This window comes from Protobothrops mucrosquamatus, unplaced genomic scaffold (genome assembly GCF_001527695.2).
Source record: "Protobothrops mucrosquamatus isolate PMUCROS unplaced genomic scaffold, P.Mucros_1.0 scaffold1071, whole genome shotgun sequence".
In the NCBI taxonomy this organism is placed as follows: Eukaryota; Metazoa; Chordata; class Lepidosauria; order Squamata; family Viperidae; genus Protobothrops; species Protobothrops mucrosquamatus.
Window position 1 is genome coordinate 205,512 of NW_015387299.1, and position 24,981 is coordinate 230,492.

Below are 24,981 nucleotides of genomic sequence, written 5' to 3' on the forward strand. Positions count from 1 at the left end.
CTTTTTTTTAACAGTCAACAATTCCTGAGAATGGTTACAACGTTTATGGGAACAGGAGAACAGGTTTCCACATAATCAGAGAGACCATTTGCTCATTTTTTTGTGCCCAACTGTTATTTTCTCTTGAACTACAGACTGTGTTGTTACTGTAAGATAAATGTCACTCTTCATCCCTACTCCACATGTGTGTAGCACCTTGACATCTTGCAGGAAAGATAGATTACAAATGTAATAAATCAGTAAATCAATAAATCTCAAAAGTCAGGGCTAAATAGAATTTCTGTGAGCTAGATGTTGTCTTCATTTTTAGCTATTATTAAGTACTAGAATTATTATCTCATGAGACAGCCTGATGGCATATGATTACCACTATCCTGCTTAAACTGAGCGTTTCTGCTCAGGTTCTTGTAATTTTATACAAGCTATCTTCAGTTTCATGAAGGAGGGAAGAAGGAAAGTTAGTGCATAATACATTATTTTTAAAGTTAAGTTAAGCAAAATGAGAAAATACATTTGCTGACTTTTTATTGTTTATATCATTGAGAGACTACGGCTTTAATGGACACAAATTTTTGATTTTGTTTTAAGATTCTGTGCCCTCCAGCCCCCAACTTTTAATTTGTATCTTGGAGTTGCATATGCAGGATTTTTAAAAAAAACAAAACACCTTTTTTAAGCAAGGAAAATGTATGAGAAATTAGATTCCCATTAGGAACAATTATGTCTGATTTTTAATTCTATTTATTTTTAAGTTCTGTTCTTAACATTTCAGTTTTTGAAAATAAAAAATAAATGAATTTCAACACTGAAATCACTGTTACTTCCAGTGTAGACAATGATGATCATAACATTTCATGTGACAGCTTGTTCCACTGATTGATAGCTTACATAATTATGATGTTCCTTCTGATACCCAGTTTATACTTCCTTATATTTTTTAACTCATTGCTTCTGGATCTGATATTTGAAGTAATAGGGAATAAGTTTACTCTTGTGTGACAACTTTTCAGACATTTAAAATCTGCTATGATGTTTCCCCTCAGTCACCTCTTCTGCAAAACAAGCATATTCTTTTTAACTATTCTTCAGAGACCTTGCTTTCAAAACCCATCACTATTTTGGAAGCCTACCTCTAAACCCAGTTAAAGTTGTCATTATCCTTTTTGAATTATAGTGCCCAGAACTGCATATCAAATCGTATTCCAACTGAGATCTGATTAGAGTGAAACAATTAACTCCTGTGATCTAGACTCCATATTTCTGCTAATGAATCCCAAGATAGAATTTGTCTTTTAAAAGTTTCAGGACATGGCTAACCATATTTAACTTGTGGTTGGCAAGGTCAACCAGATTCTTTTCACATGTATTACTGCAAAACCAGGTCTTCCCCATCCTATACTTGGGTCCTATGTTTTTCCTCCAGCTATTAAATTCTGCACTGTTTACTTCAGCCCACTACTCAAGCTTGTGTAGATATTTTAAAAACTTTCTTTCCTCTGAAATATTAGTCACCCAATCCAGTTTTGTGTCATCTGCGAATTTGATAATTATCACTTCAACCCCTTCTTTCAAATCATTATAAATATTGAATAACACAGGGTTCAGGACATAACCCTGTTGTGCTTCCCTCCAACATGCTTCTCTTGAAGGTTATCAACGTCTAATCTTTTGGAATACAAAATAATGGTCTGGTTCTATTCCATACCTCCTCCCCTGGAGATTATGAATTCAAGGGTAACATGACTAATTTTCCAAAGCTACCAGTCACCTTTACTACTTCAACTAATTATTTCATGTCAGTGATATTTAGATCTAGGATGACAAAGTCTGTTGTTCTTCCACTTTCTGACAAATAAAATTGTCATTAAGAAAGGACAAACAGTTGTTGGCTCTCTGACTTTTAGCAGAGGTAGATTCCCAGCTGATGTCATTATAATTAAAATCTCTACTATTGGTCTTCGAAAGACTGGTAATCTTATATAAAAGCTTCATCCATATCTTCAGCCAGCTAAAGTGATCTGTAATAAATTCCCAATATCATCTTTATTTCTTCCTTCTGTCTCATTTTATTCTTGTACAAATGCTTTCAGTAGAGCATTAATGCTCTGATTACTGGATTTCTATGCAAACATATTTTTCCTTTACATATATTGCCACTCCCCACCTCATTTTTGTTGGATCTGTTCCTTATGAATAAATTGTGCTATGTGCCAGCTATAAGTAGAAGCCATTAGTTCTCAGTGTTTGTATTTGTGTTAATCTCCCTATTTATTTCCCATTTTCTATGTATAAATGTAGAAACAACTGAGATTTTGAGTGGCACTGGCTATTGGACTGTCTGTGAATCTCTGAGTTTCATTCTGGCCTCCTGCTTTTCTTTTTGTAGTCTGTTTTCTTAGCTCTAAGGCTTGGATGCATATTTGTTTCTGAACTCCTGCCACTGTTCCCCTGTTAGTTTAACACCATCCTGATGAGTTCAGCATGGTATCTGCTCTAGCAGTTCTTCATGAAGGTTACTTAGGCCATTGTCATAAAATCCAAAATCACTTCAGCAGCACTGTCTGTGTAATGGATTATTGACCTCCAGTACCCTGTTTTGTTTTCTATTTCTCAATGGTTCTTACTTTACCAACTCAAATATGAAAATATAGATTTTTTTTAAAAGATTAATTCATAACTTTACAATGTGTTAGTGGCTTTAGTTCCTTCATGAAAGTATACAAAGAACAATTTATAATGTATAATTTATAATGTGATTTTTGCTGGTTTCTATTTTAAAACAGCTTTTATTGCAAGTTTCTAACACATTTTATTGGTTTCTAACACATTTTGCTTAGCAACTGATTTTAACAGCATAGTTTGATGAAGTAATGAGACTGGAATTTGACTCATTTTCTATAGTTAGATAGTTCCTTCTATAAAATAAAGCAACATTATTTTGATAATATGAAAAGAGGAAACAAAAATACTATGCACATGTGAAAGCAAGTGTGTGGTGTGTAGAAGAATGCTTTCAAAAGTGTTGGGAAAGAAAGTGCTCCTCACCTTAGCATGGACAGTTGCTATACTATATGAAATGTAAATGTTTTGAATTTTACTTATTAAATGTACCTTTGCCTTCTTTTATTTGTGATAGAGTTAAATGTGTTCTTATTTGTTTAATCTAGGACATTTGAAATGGACCAAAGCCGAGGACATTGATATAGAAACACCAGGATCTATTCTTGTGAATACCAACTTGAGGGCTTTAATAAACAAACATACATTTCTTTCATTACCTCAGCATTTCCAACAATACCTCCTGCTTTTACTTCCAGAAGTAGATAGGCAGGTGAGTAAACAAAACAACTGTACTTCACATTTCTTTCATAGTAAATATTTTTCAATTGTTGCTTTTATACATTGATTAATATTGAGTGACATGAGTGTTTCTGTTCAACATATAAGTTATAGAAATTGTTCTGATGATCATAGCTGAAAAATCAAGGAGTATGTTTTAGGTGAAAAGGTCCAGCAGAGGGTTTTTGCCATGACAGCAAAAGATGAATTATCTTCCAGATTGTTGTGTTTTGTGACCTAAACAAGGTAGATGAATCACTTTTCCTGTCATTTCATCATACCTGAAACAACTATTAATGCCCTTTTCCCTAAAGCCTTGAGCATTAATAAACATTAAACCATAGTGTTCATTTCCCCACTTAATTTATCTGCTTCGTCTCTCATTTCATTGTGAGGAAATATTTGCAAACCAATCACATTAGTTTCAAAAAGAGAAAGAGAAGTTGCTATTTGAGATATGCAAGTTTTTATAAGTTCTTAGAGTTTGTTTTACAGTTCTTTCAATCTTAGATCAATAGTCATTAATTAACAATGAACATGTATACTTCTGACACAAAGCCATTAGCTTTCAACTTATTTCTTTAAATTTAGTGAACCTCTTGTGGATATTACTCTGTTAGAACACTATATAATTGAAGAATCATTTGTAAATTAATATTACTCTCCACAAGAATGGAGAATGTCTCTCAAGGAGAAAGGACCTGCTCCAGGGCTAAGAAGGAAATCTCCAAATGCCCTCCTGCCTCCACACAATCTTTACCATGTTGAAAGAATTGGTAGGCAAAGTACTTCCCTAGAAGATACCCCATGAGCAGACTTCTTTCTCTCCCTTATTCTTTACCCTGCTCTTTTGCATTTTGCTCTATCCCACTTTCTTGTTCAGTCCTTAAGATTGCTTCTGTCAGTCTTATATCGACCTGATGTATTTTCCACTGAGACAGGAACAGCCTTCATAGGACTTTATCCTGGCTGTTTACCAGGTTCACCTTTTTACCCAGTGCTTAGTATATGTCACTTTTGTGCTATTTTGAACAATTAAAGAGTGGGGTGGGGGTGGAGTTAAAAAAAAGAAAATCTCTAAATCACCTCTGGGGAAGAAAATGACATCCTCTTAGATCTTTTCCTTTAAGATAACCAGACTTTAATAATAACAGGCAGATATGACAATATTCTTGGCTTAGGAGAAAACATCAATGGTAAACTAATACCTGAACAAATACATAGAATAAAATACTCTCAGAAACTTCTAAGATGAGAGTGAGATAAAGAGAAAAATCCTCTGGTCATGCTACTTTGTTATATAACGATCAGGAAGGCAAAAGACACTGCCACTGCAGGGATTTTTTTATCCCCAGCTCTCATGTTATCAAGTTTAGTAAATTATTTGCAGTTAGATCCATAGTTTTCATCTCCTGAATATATCAATAGATATATAAATTTGGCTTTGGATACTTAAATTTTCTTCCCAGTCAAGAAGAAACAAGACCCTTTATAGTAGTACAGTGATTCCACAATGGCTCTGCAACAGTGTGATTCCACCCTTCAGGCACCTGTCAGGCACAAGTGACCAGATCAATACATGTAGAGTTCAAGCTAACTACTTTATTGTATTCTGCCTATAATACAAGAAATCTCCCTAGACTGTTTATCTTCCCTTGGAAACAGATAGATAAGGCTCCATGGAGTTGCGTGGGGGTTCAATCTTGGATCCCTTGGAGGGTACACAGTGATTCAAGGCTAATTTCCTGCTTGATTCCTTCTCCATGCTTGACTGATTATTTCCCAACAGCATCATTTCTGTTGCATGGCCCATTCATTGTGACTGCTCTGATTACCATTCAGTAAATTTTTCAGAATCATTGGAGTTGGGTGGCATATAAATTATATATGAATAATAGTTATTACTATGATTGGTGGCACAGTCAGCCCGATGTTTAGACTGATTTGGCATTTTTGCCCACCTATCAAGTTCTTCCCAAGGACTTGGGATGGATAGATGTTTTTGTTTAATGATGTTAAAAGTATTGTCACAGGATGTAAACAGTCCCAAGTAAAGCTGCTTCTTGCAGTTGACTGGTGATGATTTTGTCAATGCTGATGGTATTCAAGTAGTGTTCCAGATGTTTGGGGATTGCACCCAAGATGTCTATCACTATTGGTATTATCTTTGCTTTCTTTTGTTTGCCACAGTTGTTCTATTTTTATTTATAGGCCATTGTATTTTGTGGTTTTCTCTAGTTCTTTCTCTTCTCTTCTGCTGCCTCCAACTACTGCCGTGTCCACTATCCAGACTTTTTTGCCTTTCTTACCAACAATCGTTAGGTCTGGGGTGTAATGTGGCAGGTAGTTTCCATTTGAATTCTAAAGTCTCAGAGTATTTTAGCTTCTTCATTTTCTATGCTATATCCCTCTACCATCAGTTCTTCTTTTGATTTTATTTTATATTTTTCTTCACAAAATTCTGGTATCTCACAGCAAGTTAGCCATTTGCAGTGCTTTAAAAAAAAAAAAAAAGTGCCGGAACTCACACACATCATACACCCTGCTTTGCCTACCCTACAAGGTTCCATCCAAAAAAGGTGTCGGAACTCCGTTCTGGGCGTTCTATGAGAAAAAAAGCCCTGGCCATTTGTATTTGCCCATTTCTTGTATATAAGATGCTTCTTGTGCCGAGATCCACAAAGGTGTTTTTGGGCATAACCTCAACTTGTATCTATTCCATATTCTTAATATGGCACACCTAACATAATGATTTTTAAAATTCACATTAGCCTTGACATTGTCATGCCACAAACATCCATGCCACTCAAATCTCGGGTCATGTCCTTTAACTCCAAAACTTTTCATTTCTCAGCAACACCTATCCTTTCATCCAAATCAAACAGCAAGCTGTAAAATACAATTTCAAATCAGATAAACATTTATTTTGCATCTTATAACACCTTATATTTAACTTGTGGCTCTTTCCCCTCCCATAAAAATTTAGGTACATCTTTCTGCCATTGTTTAAATAGTGTATCAGTTGTCAGATATTGTCTAAAACAAAAACATCATTCTAGGGAAGACATTCACTTTTAGGAGAAACTTCCTGACAGTTAGAACAATTAACCAATGGAACAACCTGCCTCCAGAAGTGGTGAATGCTCCAACACTGGAAGTTTTTAAGAAGAGACTGGACAGCCGTTTGTCTGAAATGGTGTAGGGTTCCTGCCTGGGCAGGGGGTTGGACTCGATGACCTCCAAGGTCCCTTCCAACTATTATTATTATTATTATTATTATTATTATTATTATTATTATTATTATTATTATTATTATTATTATTATTGCAGAAATTCTTCCCAGTGATGACAGTTGTAATTTTTCCCATCTTAAACTAACTTTTTAACTTCATTCCATGTCTTAACATAGTTATTTTGAAATAACATGCAATTCATATTTGTCATAGTGATACACAGATATTTTATCTTCCTGTCAATCTTAAAGCCCATTTTATTCATCAATTCTGTTTGATCTTCCAGTTTCACAGTTCTTGTTAACATCTTCATATTTTGTTTATTAATCTTGAAACCTGCTGATGCACCAAGAACTTTTAATTTGCCATTAATATTTTATTTCCCTTTAAAGGATCTTTCATAACCAACACCAAGTCATCTGCAAAAGCCCTTAACTTATAGATTTTTTATAAATTCTTTACTTCAATATTCCCTCATCTTGTCTTATATCTCTGTTCATTATTTCAAGAATCAAAATAAAGAAGAGAGGAGACTGTGAGCATCCCTATATTATTCGCAGCCCAATTCCAATTGTTTTCTGCATCTTAGAAGATCAATACAGATAGTTTTTTTTTATTATGTTCTCAAAATATTCCAAAATGCCCAGCCCATTTCTAAACATTGTCCTTTAATTGACTTTTAGGTAAAAATCTATATTGACTCTCATGAATAAATTTCTGCAAAATTATTTTCAGTTTGTCAGCTGGAATTTTTGTGAACTTCTTGTAGTCATTATTCAATAATTATATGGGCCTATAGCTTCTTGTTAAAATCAAATCTTGTCCCCTTTTGAGTATACATTAGTAGCCGATTTCTTTTGAAATCCAAATCATGTCTATTTTTGAAAAGGATATATAGGCATAATTTCTTAAAGTACCATTTTTCTTTCTCCATATATCACCCAGCCCTAAATTGTCCATCAAATCAAAGAAAACTTTGATAACTTGCTTTGAGTGATTTTAATATTTTTCTCAGAAGTTCTGTCCACTTGTGGGGAGATCACTCCAGCAAACATTAATTTTCAGAAGCAACATATATTAGTTTCTCCATTTGTAAAACAATACTTTGTCCAAATTTGGGCCATCTAAATCTTAGTTCCATGCATATTAATTTCCACCCCAACAAATCTACCATGCTTATCAGTCATTACAAGTTCTGCTTTTAATTGGGAATTAATTAATTAATTGTAATTAATTGTAAGGAAAAAAGCCTAGTTTTAAATATCGGAAAAACCAAAGAGATCATTGTTGATTTCAGAAAAGGCAGGCACAGCCACACATCTCTGTGCATAAATGATTCACCAGTGGAGATGGTTACCAGCATCAAATTCCTGGGTGTGCAGCTAACGACTGGGTTGGCTTGGTCGCTCAACAGTGAGAAACTGGTAAAGCGGGCACAGCAGCGCCTGCATTTTCTGCGTCGCATGAGAAAAGCACATCTTCCTTCCGCTGTCCTGACCACTTTCTACAGGAGGACGATCAAGAGCATCCTGTCATACAGCATCACAGTCTGATTTGGAAGCATCACTGCTTCAGATAGGAAAGCGGTGCAGAGAGTGGTGAGAATGGCCAAAAAGATCATTGGCAGTCCCCTCCCTCCCATATAGGACATAGCACAGAAGCGCTGCTTGAGCAAGGTCCGTAAGATTATTTGGGACACTACATTGTCTTCACGACCTGTTTTCCTTGTTACCTTCTGGGAGGAGGCTTCGTGGTATCCGCAGCAGAACATTCAGATTCAGCCATAGTTTCATTCCATATAGCATTAACCTTGTGAACTCTCAAGCTTCCTCCTTCCGTTATATATTCAAGATGGACAGTATTTAATATTTATTTGTTATGTATATGTAGGGGTGTGGGTCTATACATATGTTGTATATAGTATGTTTTTAGGGCATGTCATGTACATGTTTCACTTTGAGAGTGGGCAACTAAATTTCATTTTTGATGTGTGCCGTTGTGCCCACAGTAAAAAAAAATGACAATAAAGGCTATCTTATCTTATCTTATCTTATCTTATCTTATCTTATCTTATCTTATCTTATCTTATCTTTAAAACAATTCCATATTTAATTTTAATTTAATTTCTCTATTGAGAAGAATTTGCTCCCTTTATATTCTATCTTAAGCATTTGTAACGCATAACCAAGCCAATTTTTTTAAAAAAATGATACTTGTAGCACTTAATTCAAGATCTTCCCTTTCAGTTTTCTTTTGCAATCTCCACTGACACTTCCATTTGAATCTCTCCAATTCTTCTTTGAATTTTATTTTTTTTTAAATTTCCTTGCCTTTTGGACAGAATTCAATCAAAACCTCTGCTGTTTAAAAATAAAGATTACACCTTCCAATATGTGATATTGACATGAAATATTTTTCTCCTTTAATCAATTCAGTCAAAAACCAATATTCTTTTCTCTTACACAAAATTCGAATAGGTATTTCTTTAGGAACAATTTCTTTGTATTATCAATTTTCAGTTTTGCATTAAAATGCTGCTGCAAAACTTGATTCCTTGTCTTCTTACTGACAAAGTGCACTAAAACACTCCTTGAAATATTTCTTATTCTTGCAAATTTTGTATTTATTCTACATTCTTTATCTGTATCCTCTTTATTATTTCACTTTTTCTTTCACCTTTACAAATCTTTCACCATTTTTTTCAGATGCTGTCAATTTAATATCAGGTGATGCTGCTTACTTATTATTCAGTTGTTCAAATATTTTCTGAAGCAAATCTGGTTTGCTTTCTGCAGGTTGCTGTAGTGAGCCTCTGTTGTCCTCTGGTGTTTTTTGGTGTTTTTCCATTATAGGTAGTCCTCCATTTACAATTGGTCACTTAATGATTGTTTAAAGTTATGACGGATTCCTAAAACAGCTAGTTGTGACTCAGGTTCGAAGTTCTGATGACTGCCTGCCTATAGTCACATGACTGTATTTTAGGCTATCTACAGCAAACTGCAATCTCATGACCACAATTTATGGCATTTTTGCCAGAAACCAGCATTTACTTTTGGTTTCTGGCAAAAATATGCCTCTTAACAAACAGTGGGTTCACTGTACAAGAAAATTTTATCTAAATGAGACAGCAACAACCAGCAATCTTCTTAGTCTCTACCTCTCTCTCAAATTGAGTGCCTATCAACAGAAAGGCAGCAAATGAATGAATGAGCAAGCCAATTTCCCAGTCCCACTTATTCTGTGATAAGAGTATTTCAATTTCAATTCAACAACCTCTTTTAAACTAAACTCAGTGGGTGTATAAACCAAGGCATTTATGGATTCCTAGCTGCTATCATATAAAATATTGTGCCTAAAGCAAGCTGTCCTTGAAAAGTACATAAGCTAAAGCTATCAAAATAAAAAATACAACTATCTATGCTGAGCTCCTGGTGAAAAGTTGATCTGTAAATCTAACAAATCAAAGCATAAATAACCCTTCTAGATCAAACTTCGGTAATGAAACAAATAGGAGAATATATGATCTTTCTTTTTGCCATTTTTCTTGATTTTTCTATATCTCTGGCCTTTAGAAAACCAAGAAGGTTCAGATGTTCCTTATTGCCCCAGATTGTTTCTAAAGACAGATGTTTTGAAGCCATGGAATAATAGGGGAAGAATTCTTGGAGCTATTTTCCTTATCAGACCAAACTCCATATTTTTTAAAAAATATATATATAAAAGTATTTCTGGCCTGACTGCCACTCTGAAACCTATATCATCTTTCTAAATTTTGACCTACCAGTTTCTTTTTCACAAATTTGTTGAAATATCCAGAGATTAATTAAATCAATTAATGAAAGGGCTGCTGACTTTCCCATTAAAGACAAAGTCCATGGAACGTTCTACCCTGCAATGAAGAACTCACCTAAATAAATTATCTGCTAACATGGAAAATTAAAAAAAACCTCATCCTTGGTTGACTCTTGTATTTCTTCTGAAATACTCAGTGATATCTGTTTCATCTCTTGTGCCCTTCCAAGATGGTTTATATCTTTCCATATATGTGATCTATGACTTCCCCGACCATTTGATATTAGATTTCTTATCCAAAATACTGCGCTCCCAGTTTTGATTTCTAGAAGCTTCTCACATGTTCTCCCAAGATGAATAGTCACTCTTGATCTAAAACAATCTAAAACAATAGTTCTTTCATCTTTTTTTACCCTGATAACACTTAAGGAAGGATGATAAAGTTGAGGAATGGGTGGCACATCATCTTCTATCTCTAACCCTTGATTTTGGAAGCTAGTAAGATGTTGTCTATTGGGATATTTCTATCAGCTAGTAAAGCAAAAAAAGATCTTAGTTATAGAGTCTAAATTTAGAAATAAAATTGGTATATTTTTAGTTTGCCACAGTACCAATTAATGTAATGGATAAATGTTATGGTTTCCAAAAAAGAGTCTTATGACATGATTAATGCCCAATTTTCCATTAGAAAAATGAGGTGTCAACTTTTTAAATACTTTTATGGTTGGGTAATGGAGAACATTTATTTATATTCTTTTTTAATAAAAGTCTTTCAGTTACTATAATAAAAAAATTATTTTAAGCAGTTGGCTGCAACCCAAAATATGCAGAAAAAAGCTTTATTTTCTTTTTTTCTGCACTTCTCCCCACTCCCTCTTACTCTGCTTGTTGCAGATAGTAACCTGTTCTTCCAGTAAGCTGATGGATCCTTTGCTTGTACTTTTCTGAATTGTGGCTGTTACATTTAAGAAATTGGTTTGCTGTCCAATTTTCTTTCGCTTCTCTTGGGAAGATACATTCTTGATTACCTGCAGTTTTTCTTAGACACACTGTTTACATACTTTCTAGTCTGTAACACACTGGGATTTGTTTACACAACCTCTGTATACAGAGATAGAATATAAAACTAGATTACCTTGCAACTGTGTCGCAAAGGCAGCATTATTCAGTTGCAATTTTGGGGTTTTAATTTAGGACAAACACAGGGCAGAATGCCCTTAATTCAAGACATTAAAGAAAAATATTTAAGGCAGCAAATGTTAGTAAGCCGCTCAGAGCAGAACAATGTCGGTCTAAATAGATTAATGACCTGATTCAGCAAATTTCACCTATCAATTCACTAGCCATGAATAACAGTTTGGATAAATGTAATAATCAAGCGTTCATTTTATGCTATTTAGCTGCATTGCTTATATACCTGAACAGCAAGTTGATATGCATAGTATATGAATTGGCTTAGTATATGAAAAGTGCTTAGTAGGTAAGCCCTTTTTGAATTTTTGAAACTAGATTTAAATCTGTGCTATTGTATAGTCACCATGCCAGTCTCAGTATATTCTGATGATTCTGTAGTTTAATATTTTGAAACATATTCATTTAGTTGTCTGTTGCAATGTGCATTTGATAATATATGGCCCAATATTTCCTCAATTTCATTTAGTTATAGCCAGAGGAAGTTTAAATTCCTGAGATAAGTTTATCATGACATGTATAACATGTTATATGTATCCCACTAAGCATACTTTTCTACCCATACATTCCAGAAACTGACAGTATATTATCCAGTATATATTTCACTTGGAAAATAATTTTTCATTTCATTTCTCATTCAGAATGTAAAATATATAAAAATAATTAAACCCCTTTCCATAAAAATCTATATTACTATCATTTTGCATTTCACTTGGTTTTCTCAAATAAAATTCATTCATGTAGCTAAATAATGTTTCATCTGGAACTCTAAGAGTAATCCGTATTGTCAACTCATCCGGTGTGCACTATGTTGAAAAATAACTTGTCATTTTCTTACACTTATTTTGAAGATGTTTTGGTATTGTGTGCAATAGTTTAAGCATTGATCCATCCCTGTAATATGATAGTTGATACTAAGATGTGCATCAGGATCATTAAACCCCTATTCCTATGGCAAAATAGGAAAATTTAAGAATGTTAATTTTCCCCTTGCGGAATGGTAAAACGCAGTCTATTCTGACTTTGAACCTAAAAAAAACCTCTTGCCTGGATTTGTTTCTCTGGCATTTCAAGGTGCAAAGGGTGACATACAGTATGCATATATGCCAGTTGCATACATGTATTTGTTTAAGGAAGCTTACCTAACTGCTAAATTTCCTTGTAGAAAATGTATCTTTTACAGAAGTTGCTCAGATGAAATATTTGGGTATGTTGTGATTTCTTCTGGATTGTAATTTATGGAGCAGTTTTCAGTGACCTTTCTAAATTACTTACAGTGTGTGGATTTTTGGCTCTGAACTTGCCAATCATGGACATTTTTCTATTAATTTGTTAGTACTTATTACATATTTGAATCTTCAGACTGCCATAATCTTTCTTTGATAGTGTGTTTATAATTTAATAGTAGTAAAAGCTACAATATCAGACTCCAGATTTCTTCATGCCTCAAAAGGTACTTTGGATTAAAGTCAAAATTGTAGTGGCCACATTTGGATATGAAATGGAGTCACATTTTACACTTTGAAAAATAGACTCCTATGAGATTTGATCAGTCTGACAAATGATGGAATGGTAAACATTCAGCTTTATTTTATAGACTGTCTTAAACATAGTTTTAATCTGTGTGTGTTATTACATTTCTAAAAAATGTTACAGCTAATCATTTTCTTTATGGCACCTTCCTCTTAAATGTCTGCAAGAAAGTTTCTAAAATAATCTTTTCCTCACAAATTTCTAAAAGGCAATAATAATTTAATACTGTCCTTTAAAATGGGAAATCAATATTGGACGATAAAATGTTAATTTAGTAAAGTAAGCCTTTGATGTTATAAGGCTAAAGCTTTACTATTGTAGTATAATCAAATAATGTAACATCTACAGTATTGCTGCTTATATTAACTATAAAATTACAACCTATAATAACTGAATCTTTTATTTGAGAAATGTTTCTGCTTATCAATTATGTATAAAGGTTAAGCAGTAGCTTTATATATGTAATATTGGATTGAGCTGCAGGGAGTCAAACAGATAATAGATTTAACTGGTTGAATGCTTCTTAAGGTATCAGCTATACAGGAAAATTTGATCATCTGTAAAATAGTATATTCTTTTAGGAAATCATGAAGATTTGAAGTTTTATAAAATAAATGTTTACATGGTATAATACAGTATGTATTCCAGTTACAAAAAAGTTATTATTTACTAAGGTTTGAGTTTTTCTTGGCTTATGAAAATAACTGGTGGATTCTATCAAATATGTTTTCTACTTTTAAATATTTTTTTAAAAAACTAATCTTTTTGGTGCAAGTTCTTCAGAAAGTGCACGCCTGGTGAATAGTAATTTCATTGTGTTTAATTGGACAAAATCAGAATTCCAAACCCCAAAGAAGAAGAAAATAACTTTTAAAAACATTTGTTATTCTGGCTCAGTAAAGCATTGTTTTCATTAGGTAGCAGTTCTTGAGAATCGTAAAAATTAATAGTGTATTTTAAAAATACTTTATTGGCATGTTCCTCTAAATACTTATTTAATTTTCATGGTTAATTGTGCCTTCTTTGTAACATAGACTATTGAATTAAGTGTCTATTTAGAAATTTTTAGTTTTCTCTTCCTTTCATTTTCTTTAATTCTTTAATTTATACAATACATGCACTAAAGATTTAAAAACATTCTCATGTAGTGATTGATATTGAGCCGAAGTCTTAGAAGAAGCTCATAACAATTCGTTTAACTGACAGATTTTTCGTCTCTTTCCTTTGAAAGTAATATATTTTATTTAATATATTTAAATTAGATCATGAGAAGTGTGAAACTTTACTTGGTGAAAAATGGATATTTTCATATTTCAAATGTTTCTAATGTAAAATGGTACCTGACTTCCAATCCTTAATCTAAAAAGAGATTAAGATGAATGGAGGAAGCCAGAAACTAAAACTGCCACTTCTTATTTTGGTTTTTATTAACCATACCTACTTTGCTAATCACTCTGCAAGCTCTAACATAACATTGTGAGTGCACACTATAGATTTCGAGATCCAAAAGGTGTAGCCCTCAGCTACCAATGAAAAAGGTTGCCCACACTCTTAATGTATCTATTTTTTCTCCACTGCAAGTCATCCATCGCACTTCATTCGTCTCATGTCATCATTAGAAACTTGATTGAAGGAACGGTCACAGAATCCTAGTAGTATATTGTTTTATTAGCTTTGAATTCTACCCATTGTAGTTCTGTGAAATAATGCATTAGTTCACTTATTTCTTAATTTTGTATGAAACTTGGACATACTGTTGGTCTAACAATTTCTTGCTAGTCACTGGAATAACTTCATAAAAATGTACTCTTTTTTTAGAGATGAGATATTGGACATTTTGTTTCCAATGTTGCTATTATTTGTTCCATCTCAAAAATGTTTCTTTGATTTGCTCTTAGATCATAAACAAAGACTGCATCATTATTTGAAAATTAGCCCGATTGAACAGAATGGACTTAACAATTTCCACGTAAACAAAGGATTCCAATATCATAAACAACAGAACATTATTATAGGCACACTGATGTTGGATTAGGCCACTTGCATTTAATTTGATGACTATAATGAAAATGCTATTTAATATTAGCACATTATTCCCTATGTTATTCCTACTTTCTATCCTTCCCCATTTCACATGATTGGAGCTCTCTTCTTATGTACTCTTAGTTGAAGCAATCTCTGACAGTGACTTCTGCTACCATCGGCTTATTTTCTAGATGGGAAGTGATGGAGTTTTGCGCCTCAGTAGTTCCGCTCTAAATAATGAATTCTTTGCATATGCAGCACAAGGGTGGAAACAGCGATTGGCAGAAGGTAATTTTCTACTTGTTACTAGATTTAACCAATAGTGTTTTCCCTCCATAAAGAGATCCCGTCTTGTGTCACAGCAAGGAAACATACATTTCAACACTTTAAATATTTTATTCTCTCTCAACCCAAATGTATCTTACACAGTTGTGGGGAAAAATTGGGAACAGGGTGCTATAACACTGCCTTGAGCTCCTGGAGGAAAGGCGGGATAGAAAACTAAGCAATGAAATTGATAATATGTAAAGTGGCAAGATTTCAAAACTATGTACACTAGATCATCTTCCAGTTGTATTAAGCACGTCTTTCTCTTATACCTCACAATAGATTATCATTGGGTACTTTCACTTAAAATATGAACAAGCATTTTCATCAGTGTCAGCTTTGGAAACCTAAATGCATGTGACTAAATCCCACCAATACACTCTAGAAATACTAAAAACAGCACTACAAGTACCATTTTAGCACAGGTTTCTCGCAAATAAATTTTGGATTGAGTTTTGATGCTTGGATTCAAATTTTGGATGGAATATTGAACCACTCTTTGCAATAGGGGAAAACTTCAACCGTCCATGCCCAAAGATGGTGGCATTTCAGGCAGCAGCTAGCAGAGCACAGGAACTGCATGATGTTTGGGAAAGCAATGTTGATGTGCAAAAAATCTTTGACATTTGTCCAAGTTTTGAAACCTTAGAGCACAGTTGGCCAAGCAACTTTAGCGCAGCATTTGTATAAGGGGTCTCCTGCAGAAATTCCTGCACTACACAAAACTCAGTTGCACCCCTAGTTAATTCTTTGGACCTTCCGTTTCTTGTATCTTTTAGGAGAATTTACACCTGAGATGCAGTTGCGCATCAGGCAAGAAATTGAAAAGGAAAAGAAAACAGAACCCTGGAAAGAGAAGTTCTTTGAAAGATTTTATGGAGAAAAGTAAGTATTAAAGAGAAAAAAATGTCCTCCAATATGTAACAATGTGCATAGCTATTAAAATGTACATTTGCCTTTCATGAACTCTTAACTTTTAGTTTTAAAAAAATTACCTAATAAATTTGACAATTATTTTAGTTCCTATTGCCATTGCTAAAGCTTCCTTGGATTTATTTTTTCAATTTCTCAACCTCCTATTTTAAACACTAAAAGTAATCTACAGTTTCATCAAAACCTTCCCCAACTATATTAAACACAGATGTATTAAATTCAAATATAGACAATACAGACTGAATATGAATAGGTAAAACCCATCCTTTTTTAACCTTTAAATTTCAGAAGGAATCATAGGTAATAAAATTAGCTAAATGTAATCACAAAAATTATTTTAGTACTTGTTTTTCCTCCATAATATCCTTTACTAGGGCATTTACTTGAGTGAATAAAAACAATGTATGTTTGTGTATTATTATTAGTATTATTATTATTTATTGTATTTTTACCCCGCCCTTCTCCTTGCGGACTCAGGGTGGCTAACAGCCTAATAAAAACAAATACAAAAGTACAAAAACACCACCGTTAAAAACATAATTAAAAGGAAATATTAATTTGGCCTTTGTTATTTTAAAATTGTTTTAAAACCCAACTAAAAATACCCCTTAGGCCAGTCCTAAAAATATTATGTACCCTAAGTGCTATATTTATAGTGACAGAATAGTTAGATAAGATAAAAATATTTTCTATCAGTAAGCTGAAATAAAAAAAAAAACCACCAGTGAAGGAAGTTAAAAATAACAAAATTTGAGCCCTTTTTCCTCTTTGGAGATTTATAATACCTTCATGGCATCATCCAGCCATCATGGAGGTGATATAGAATCTGTCCTCATTACTGTCATTTTGGCACAATAATGGTTGGATAACTCTAGAATATGCTGTAAACTGCTAGTGGAAAAATGGCCAGAGATGACAGGCTTTTAACACATTCTCCAGTCCACTGATAGATTTTCTATGATATCACTGAAGGCTGGATACCAGGGCAAGCACAGTAATTTTCTGTATGTAACCATGTGATGTCTCTTTGCCCTGGCTTTAGTTGAGTATAAATCACTGTGGAATGAAACCCTAACCCTAACCTGTAAGTAAATGGCAAAAGAAATGTTTTTATATAAGCACATTTAAAAATTATTTTATTAATCAAATATACTTTTTGTAGATCAGGAATTTGGTATATTTGATTCCTTTAGAGACTATATGTTTATAGCATAGAATGAAACTCTATAGCTGTTTTTCTGACGTATGTGTATTGAAATATGGTTATGTAATTTAACTGTGATCTCTGATTAGGTTGGGGATGTCAGTGGAAGAATCTAGGAAGCTTACATCAGTACAAAATAATGAAGACGATAATAAATCCCTCTCTGGTTCTTCGGATTTGCCTGGTCCTTCAAGAGAGCCCTCTTTTGATGATCACGAAGAAAAGAGCAACCAGTCACCACTCTTGCCAGAGAGAGATTTCTGTCAGGCACTTTGCAACATGGAGCATGTTCCTGCCAAGGATCTAATGGCAGAAACAGAAGACATTTTGATTCCAGAAGAATCCATTATTCAAGAAGAGATTGCTGAGGAAGTTGAGACAAGTATTTGTGAATGTCAGGAAGAGAACCAAAAAGAACATGTGAATTCAGAACGACCAGTTAGTCCAGTTGGTACAAATGAAGAAACAGATCCTTTACCGCTTACAGGGAATTCTGAATCATTTATTGTGATGAATGATGTATTAAGTCCATTATCTCATGTTGAAATTAAAGAAGAGGAAAGATTGGAGTATCCCCAGGAAGAAATGCCAGTCATAACAAATCAGATAGAAAGCAGTTTATCACCTTCACAATCTGCTTCTTCCTCAAATTCTGTTAGTAATGTGGAAGAAAAAGATTTGGAATCCATAAAAGAACTTAGTCCTCATGGAAAATATTCCCCTGTCCTTAATGGTTCCTTATTCACTGGCGGAGGTGTTGCAGTACATATGGAATTGCAGAGTAACCCTGATGAACTGTCATCTGAAAATGCCTGTATTTCTGAAACATCTTTTTCTGCTGAAAGCCCAGAAGAACCATCTGCCAGTTTTGCATCTCCTGGAGGTGACACCCAGTCTACTTCAGAGGAACCTTCAACACCAGTGTCTCTTGAAACTGTGTGCTCATCAGACATGTCTTGCACTGAAACCACTGAAACTGATACTCAACAAAAATCTGTTGATGATAATCTGAATACATCTTTAATTTCTGAAATATCTCCACTGCCAGCCTCACCTGTAACATCAGAAGCATCTCTGTTGTCAAATTTGCCCCTAACTTCAGAGGCATCACCAGCTTCTAATTTACCTTTACCGTCAGAAACTTCCCCAATGTCTGATTTGCCCTTGACATCTGAAACTTCTTCAGTGTCTTCTGTTCTTTTAGCTTCTGAAACATCTCATTCAAATAGTTTACTATTACCTTCAGAAGCATCTCCACTTTCAAATTCGCCAGTGAGTGAAAGATTTATTCAGCAAAGAAAATCGTTGTGTTTGTCTGAAGAATCCTTGTCACCTCTGAAAGAAGAAACCTGTGGCATTCCTAATATTCCACAAGAAGATAATATTCCATCACAACAAAATTCATTTCAAGGTGTACCTGATGCTATGAAAGCTGTCATATCTGAACCTTCAATAACAGAAGGATCCCAGTCCAGAAATCTTACTAATCAAACCTGTAGGTCTCAAACTGAAATAGAGAACCGTTTCATTTCTCCTCTTGCAGAAAGCTCTTCTCCAGAAGTGATAAAAATGAGAAATCATGGTAGCCAGCAAGGATCTGAAAATAAAAGTGCAATCTCTCAACTGGAAGTATCTGTCTTAACGGAAGTAGCAGAATGCAAAAATATTGAATCTCTTCCATCTAAGTCTCATGCTAAGTTATATACCTCAGCATCATCTTTAGAAATTGGCAGAAATAAGTCTCATAAACTTCAAGGGACTGTACAGAATCGGTTTGAAAGTTCCTATTCTTCAAAATCAAGTGAAGTTACCAAGTCACCTGAAGTAAGAAATGAAAGCAGGGACCTGGAGATTCCAAAGAGGAAAACAGCTGAACATCACAATTTTGGAATCTGTAGAGAGAAGAGGGCTAGAATTGAAGATGATCAGACCCATCGTAATTCATCAACAAATTCATCTGAAAGAGAGCCACCACCTAGAGAAGAACCCAGAGTCCCACCCTTAAAGGTAAATTGAAATAGACCTTTAGAAACTTACTTATTACCTGGACTGGATTTTAGTTAAATCAAGAAATACTGGAAGCTGTTTCCATAAGCAATTTCCACAAATAATTACTAATTTTTGCCTGCAAAATCATTTCATTGTTCCTTGCAGGGTGCCAATAAATAGATTTCCTTATAACATCCTCAGTTGACATCATGTCACCATTATGAAATACTATATTTTATAAAAGTGATTTTCCACCCTCAGGAACACAGCATTAGAAATTGTCAATAATACTTCGCAAATGTTTGTTTTGTCATTGAGCAACGCATTAATGAAGAAGGAAAATTGTTCACTGTAACATTTGTAAAATCATAAACTGTGTCTTTCATGCCTCTGGTTCTTAAGATGCATTATATTATGCAATGAAAATAATAGAATCACTGAGAGAAGTCATATGAGACATGAAAGAGTGCTATCCTCAGGGCTTTGTGGAGTTTTGTCAGTTACTTAGATAGTCAGACATACAAATTTTGTAGAAGAGTATGAACAATAAACATTACATTCTTGCTTTATTTCTTTTAGTTAGTCGCAGATATACATAGTTCCTTGTAACAGAGCTTCACAGAAGTGGTGTTCATTCAGATGCTACCAACAGTTGGGTTAAGATAGATAGTTATATTCTGATTTATTAAATTATAATCATGACTAGAAAGAAAAAATACCTCTGAAAATAATTGGGAATGCTTTTCTGGCTTCTAATTTTGCAAAACCTATAGAAAACCTATAGAAAATCCAGTGAAATCTTTTTTTCAAATACCTAGATTCTGAATACGTCATTGAAAATCAGAAAATATGATTGTGAAAAGCAAACTATATAGAAAGAGACATGCAGCATAAATAGATGTGCTGGAAAATATTAAAAGACCCTGAAACTGAACTCATTATTTCCTCCAGTTCATAACGCAATATATTAATGGGGTGTGTCTCTCTGTGTGTGTAATAATATGTAGAGTATTAAACACTTGTGCTAAATAAAATTTTCTACCATCATATGGTAAAGACTTTCACTGTAAATTATGATTTCCTAATACGGTTTTCATATATTCTCTTTTCCCATTCAGATTCAGCTCTCAAAAATTGGCCCACCTTTTATCATCAAGAGCCAGCCAGTCTCCAAACCAGAACCTAAGGCTACTCCAAGTACCTCTGTGAGCAGTGGGAGAAACACGGGGGCCAGAACTCTTGCAGATATCAAAGCGAGGGCCCAGCAAGCCAGAGCTCAGAGGGAAGCAGCAGCAGCTGCTGCAGTTGCTGCAGCTGCAAGCATTGTTTCTGGAGGGCTAGGGAGCCCCTGTGAAGGTGGGAAGACCCGAACATTGGCCCACATCAAGGAGCAAACAAAGGCCAAGTTGTTTGCAAAGCACCAAGCAAGAGCCCACTTGCTCCAGAACAACAAGGAAAGCAAGTCTCAGCAGGCCTTGAAAGAAGCGCCATCAGTTGTGGAGATCTCTATGGCTTCGGAAACAAAGATTGAAGGATCTACTGGTGTAATTATAGTTAATCCTAACTGTCGGTCTCCTAGCAACAAATCTGCTCACCTTCGTGAAGCTACTGCTTTGCTGCAGCACTCTCTTAATGCCACTACTTTGCCAGAAACTAGCACTGATATCCCTGTTCAAAATTCTGATGAAAGCATATCTGTGCCTCATTTTTGTGAGAAAATGCTATCTTCTACCTCTCCAGAAAGTATTTCAGTCCTATATAACAAAAACTCAGTTCCTGGTTCTGTGTGTAGCACTGCTAAGTCAGGAACAATTAAGGAACTTTCTTTTGCAGGTGCAGTTGATAAGCCCTCTGTTTTAATGTCTGTTGAAAGTACAGACGCAAAGACTAGCAATATAACTATGCTGAAATCCGTCCAAGGGGCTGACATGCCATGCGTTGCTATTGTGCCAAAATGTCATGAAAACTCTGGTCCTCCAGCCACAGCCAACACTACTGTCTTGTCAGATTCCTTAGAGGAGAAAATATTACCAATGCCAAGTAGCAATGCAACTAGTGCAATTTCAAGTCAGTATACCACTGTGCCAACTTCATCTATTGCAAGTAATTTATCAGATCACCTGTCTGGCAGCTCTGTTTTGATTCCTCCAGGGGGATCTATAAGTAGATATCCTTCGGATAAGATATCCCTAACTGGGTGCAGTGACCCAAGTGCTTTGTCAAACAACATCTCTGTTAGGGCAGCTTTACATGGAAATGAGGCACTTTCAGTAGGAGATTCCATTGGCAGGACTTCCATTTCTATATTTGCCAGCAGCATGATGACTGTAAATTCTTATGATAATTCCACCAAAATTAGTGCTGATGGCATAGAAAGAAATTTGGGGATGAGAAGCCGTTTAGATATGCCTGGTAAACCTTCAGTAGGATATATACAGGCACCTGCAAATAGATCCATTCCTTGTAAAGTCATCGTTGACCACACAATGACAACAATGAATTCAAACCTGTCTCTGGGTCTTTCCACTGAAAGTGTGGAAAGTAGCATGGAAATGCAGAACAGGCCGATTAGGACTGAACCTGCTTTACAAAACATAACATGTCCGCAAGTATCCGTCATAAGTAGGCCAGAGCTACTTAGTCATGAAAATTTGGAGCCCAGCTCTGGTTTTAACAATGGTCCAACCAAGCCAGATGGCAAGCATTTACAAGCAGTGTGTTCTGCTCTTCGAGAAGTGCCTCTTGGGCCTCAAGATAAGCAGTTGGATGTTGTTCCTTCTACCCAAGGTTTTTCAGAACAGTTTCAAGATCCTTTAACTTTCAAGAGGGAAGCAGAAAGTATCTGTACCAACCCATATAATCCTAACAGCCGAATCTGTTGGAATGACAATGAGGCAATGAACACTGAGCAGTCTTTGGTCAGTCGTCTTAACCCAAGTAAGCATAAGGAATATTCAGAAAGTAACTGTTTAAAAAATGTGAAAACAGAGCCTTCAGGTTTGATACATCTGCATGAGATGCATACAAGAAATGTTGTGACAAGCATAGCCTTGCCTGTTAAGTCAGAAGGAAGTGAATCTGACAAATGCTTTAGGATGGATACGGAATATTTTGTAAGACCTGAAATGCCTGTGCAAACTGCAGAAATAGCCCCAAGTTCGCAGCCAGCTCAGAACTCTAAGAGATCTGTAACCAATTCCATGGAGCACTCTTTGGCACTGACAACAGAGACACTGAAAAGAGTTTCAACTGCTGGAACCTCAACTTGCCGCTTGTCATCAGTAGAAGCCAATAATCCTCTAGTGACCCAGTTACTCCAAGGCAACTTGCCATTGGAAAAAGTATTGCCACAGCCCAGGTTAGGGGCCAAACTAGAAATCAGTCGGCTTCCTTTGCCTTTGCAAACTACCTCCAGGTGTAAATCAGCCACATCCGAACGAAATGCAATTGAAAATCCTTCCAGCTCCCCAAATGCAGATGGGAGAGATTTTACAGCCGCAAATATACTCCCGCTGCAAATCCGCAAACGTGAAAATCATCCCAAAAAGAGAGTAGCCAGGACAGCTGGGGAAATTAAATGTGAGCCTGGGAAGCCTTCAGTGGATTCAGATATTAAAGTGGCTCCTTGTATAATCACTTCTAGCATGAATCAACTTGGACATGGTCAGCTATTTAAACAGGAGTGGCCAAGCAAGCACGCCATTCAAAGCAGAATAGCTCACAGTCCAGAGATCAAGCAGCAGAAAAGGCCATTGCCCTCATGCAGTTTCCAGAAGAACTTATTTAGTGTAGAGAAAAATGGCAGCTTCCACACCGAAGTGAGCTCTTCCCATCAGCCCCATTTCTACCAAATGCCAATGGCTGCCCGAGGCCCTGTTACTACAGCCACTTTGATGCAGGCAACTTTAAAAGCCCCATCTGGCTGCGGTTCCTTTGCTTTCAGCAGGCACCTTGAGCAGAAGGCCCTGGGAGAGGCCAATATGTCTACAGCACCTCACCAGCTGAGACTGGCAACTGTTTTTTCCCCAAACGTTCAAATTAAGGAAAGTGATGACATCCCCAGTGCCTCGCAAACTCTGCAGAATAAATCATTAGTGCATCCCCCGCCCCCTCCGCCCCCTCCCCCTCCCAATGCAGAAGCTCCATCTGATCACAAACAACCAGGAGTTACTATGGAAACCACCAAAAGACTTAGTTGGCCTCAGCCGGCAAATGTCTGTAGCAATATAAAATCAGAACCCGTTTCTTTGGAGGAAGGCTTAAACAGCAGCTGTGAGCTAGGCATGAAACAAGCTTCCTACGATCAGAATGAAGTCAAAGAACAGTTGAAAGCTTTTGCATTGAAAAATGCTGACTTCCCTTCCTATTTACTTTCAGAATCACAGAAGCCTTTTGCCCCATTAACTGCTCCAAAAATACAGGCGCAGCAGCAGCAGCAGCGTGGAAATTACCCTACAATACACTTTGGTAGCACAAGTTTCAAAAGGGCGACCTCTGCCATTGAAAAATCTATTGGGATTTTAGGAAGTAGTTCAACCACAACTACAAACCTACCTATTCAAAATGCCCAAATCCCAGTTCAGAAATTTGCCGACAGCAGCAGTGCAGATGAGTTGGAACTGAAATGTTCTTGCAGGCTGAAAGCCATGATAGTATGCAAGGGCTGTGGCGCCTTCTGCCACGATGACTGCATAGGTCCTTCCAAATTGTGTGTAGCTTGTTTAGTTGTTCGATAGAATCCAAAGCACATTGCTTGTTAACAGAGGAAAGCAAAAGAAAAGAATAACTGGAATTCTGTAGGCCATATTGTATATGGATAAAAAAAGTTGCTAGGGATGCTTTGGAATGGAGTGATTTTGGCTTGCATGGCTCTCCCTGGTAATTCCCCTTTAAGAAGTGTCCAGCATTCTTATGGTCTTAAAACACAGCATTGTTCATGTCTTAGTGCATAATTTTATTTTTACCATTTATAAGTTGATCTTCCCAATGAAAAGAATGACAAATTGCTCAATGTCCATGTTTCTGTACATAAAAGAGCACATGAATGTGGCACAGCCATAGCCCATGAAGAAAAGAAAAGGATCAAAAAGAATGAAAGTCAGGTTCCCTTAGCACACGGGTGTCAAACTCAATCACATCACATGATGTATCGTGACATATCGTGATGTTTTTTGCCTTTAGGAGGCCGGGATGGGCATGGCCTACGCGTGACACATCCAGCCCATGGGCTGCCAGTTTGACACCCCTGTCTTAGCAGAACATCATTGGAATGGCTATTTGGCAGGTTTTGCACACCTGGAGCCAAGATTGCCTGCAGTGATTGACTTTGATCCATTGGCAGCTAATGTGGGTAATTTGATCCCTTTTATAAGAAGCTGTTATACTGAAGTAGATTATAATTAAACCAGGCAACAG

At 35.7% G+C, this 24,981-nt stretch overlaps 1 protein-coding gene across 1 annotated transcript in view; it reads left to right on the plus strand.

Annotated features, from left to right (window-relative positions):
• The window catches only part of ASXL3 (ASXL transcriptional regulator 3), a 79,787-nt gene extending 55,485 nt beyond the window's left edge, over positions 1 to 24,302 (plus strand). The window contains exons 7-11 of the mRNA XM_015820127.1: positions 3,168 to 3,331; positions 15,305 to 15,401; positions 16,220 to 16,325; positions 17,667 to 19,584; positions 20,685 to 24,302. Coding sequence (XP_015675613.1) covers positions 3,168 to 3,331; positions 15,305 to 15,401; positions 16,220 to 16,325; positions 17,667 to 19,584; positions 20,685 to 24,302 — 5,903 coding nt within the window. The remainder of the gene's footprint in view (positions 1 to 3,167; positions 3,332 to 15,304; positions 15,402 to 16,219; positions 16,326 to 17,666; positions 19,585 to 20,684) is intronic.
• The last annotated feature ends 679 nt before the right edge of the window (positions 24,303 to 24,981 follow it).